The sequence below is a fragment of the Arachis ipaensis genome, chromosome B1, assembly GCF_059453495.1.
Source record: "Arachis ipaensis isolate K30076 ecotype BB chromosome B1, ASM5945349v1, whole genome shotgun sequence".
Classification (NCBI taxonomy): Eukaryota; Viridiplantae; Streptophyta; class Magnoliopsida; order Fabales; family Fabaceae; genus Arachis; species Arachis ipaensis.
In genome coordinates, this window is record NC_142436.1 from 129,245,682 (window position 1) to 129,247,692 (window position 2,011).

Here is a 2,011-nt window from a genome sequence, read left to right on the forward strand (position 1 = left end):
ACCTAGAGACCCTCCGGTAGTATGCGAGGTGCTACATTATGTTACTAATCGGAGGCTATCTGATGACAGACAAGTCGAACAACTTAGTCCACTTGCGTTAGCTCCCACTACTTGAGGACTTTGGGCGGTGCCGGGCGTTGTCTTGAGGCTGTCATCGGCACTGAGTGCAGCCTTGATGGCTTGTGACCTGTCGGAGATGACCACTAGGTTTTCTTGTGGGGGTCACATGGCGTCTCAGATTAGTAAAGAAAAAGACCATGACTCGGTACTCTCGGACTCCACAATGGCAAAGGCAATAGGCAGAATATTGTTGTTGCCGTCTTGTGCCACTGCAATAAGCAACACCCCGCCGTATTTTCCATACAGATGCGTGCCATCGACGGAAACAAACGGCTTGCGATTCTTGAAGGCCTCAACACATGATGGGAAAGCCCAAAATACTTTATCAAACATGCTACAGTCGCGGACCAAAAGGTGCCTGTCGTAGTACGATACGGCCCGTAGCTCACAGATAGTTCCAGGGAAACAACTCTGCAATGCCTGAAGCAGTTTCGACACCTTGTTGTATGACTCCTCCCAATCCTCGTAGATCTGAGCAATTGCCTTCTGCTTTTCCATCCACACCTTTCTGTAGGAGGGTCTGAAGTGATAGCTCGCTTGGACCGCACTTTGCAGGACAGGGATGCTGATGGAGGGGTTGGACTGTATCAACGGCAGGATGACCTTGCATATGAGTCTGCTATCCAACTATCGATGGTTCTGGGACATGGTGGGTGCTAAACAAGTGTGCGCTCCACCAACCTTCCGGACCTCCCTAACTCAATATAACATCCATGGTTCAAAACGACTTAACATACAACAACCATAAATAACTAAGTACAGTTTAATTAAACTTGAACTCACCAGTATCCGAGGTTCTGTTGAAGAGCAGCACAGAGACTCCATGGACACCCATTTGCAGCTTCTCGGCATTACACATGGTACTTTAATTGGTCCGATTCGATCACCTAGTACTCGACACTCCTGCAAATACTGTAGTTTTTCACACCCTGCAGCACTGTATCCTGGCATTTGAATCTGTGGCCAACACGAAACTCTACCCCATTGTCTAGGTTGTAATCCTCTTCCCCCGTGTTGGACCACGTAGTTCTCTCATGTATGGCATCCAGATCCAACGTATGATAGTGACTTGGTACATCTGATAGCGCCGGAATTGGGTGGGGGGGGGGGGGCAAAACATGGTGCACTGTAGACTCGGCGGGCGTCTCCGGTACAAACTCCTCCTCATCACCCCCTTCAGATGAATCACTATTGGCACTATCGGCCACATAATCCTCGTCGGATTCTTCCTCACCCACCTCCACCTCTTCAACTAGAATGGCGACATGAATGGGTGGTGGCGCGAGAGGTCGGTCGTCATATACGTAAGTCTAGTGTACAGAACCACCACGATCAGCATCTCCTACCTCGGCGGAAAGCTCCATCACTTGTTCCACCATGATTCTCCCATTGATGTCAAACATGAGACGCACATGCTCGTCCCCTAGAAGCCGAAATATTCGAAACCGGAAAACTCCATTACCCATGGGTGCCAGCAACCTATACCCCACCCTTCCGACCTCCCTCATTTCTGTGCCACCGAGGTTGCTCGATATCAAACTCTTCAACTCCGTCAACGTGCCTACATGCTGAGTCCGCAACAGTATCAGATTCTCACACTCAAATATCACCCCATTGTCGCCGTTTCTCATACGACAATTGAGGTAAACACACACAATTATGTATACGCTATTACTGGCCATTATTGCCTTCTTTTTGTGAGAAAAATAGGATAGAAGAAGAAATAAAATGTTTGTGGAGAATGCCAAGGGTTACATATCTTTTTATAGATGGTGAAAATTTGTCTCACTGTATCTTGTTTACACGATAAGAAAAGGTGGTGGATTTTGGTAATAATTTTTATAAATATTTAATTCAGTAAATATTGAATTTATTTTATTTATTAAAATAA

At 46.6% G+C, this 2,011-nt stretch overlaps 1 protein-coding gene across 1 annotated transcript; it reads right to left on the reverse strand.

Annotated features, from left to right (window-relative positions):
- Window positions 1-234: 234 nt before the first annotated feature.
- LOC148578354 (uncharacterized) lies at window positions 235-972 on the reverse strand. The gene is made up of 2 exons (XM_088503017.1): window positions 904-972; window positions 235-702 (listed from the first exon to the last, which is right to left on the reverse strand). The coding sequence occupies exons 1-2, from the start codon at window positions 970-972 to the stop codon at window positions 235-237; spliced, it is 537 nt and encodes a 178-aa protein (XP_088359143.1).
- Window positions 973-2,011: the final 1,039 nt, after the last annotated feature.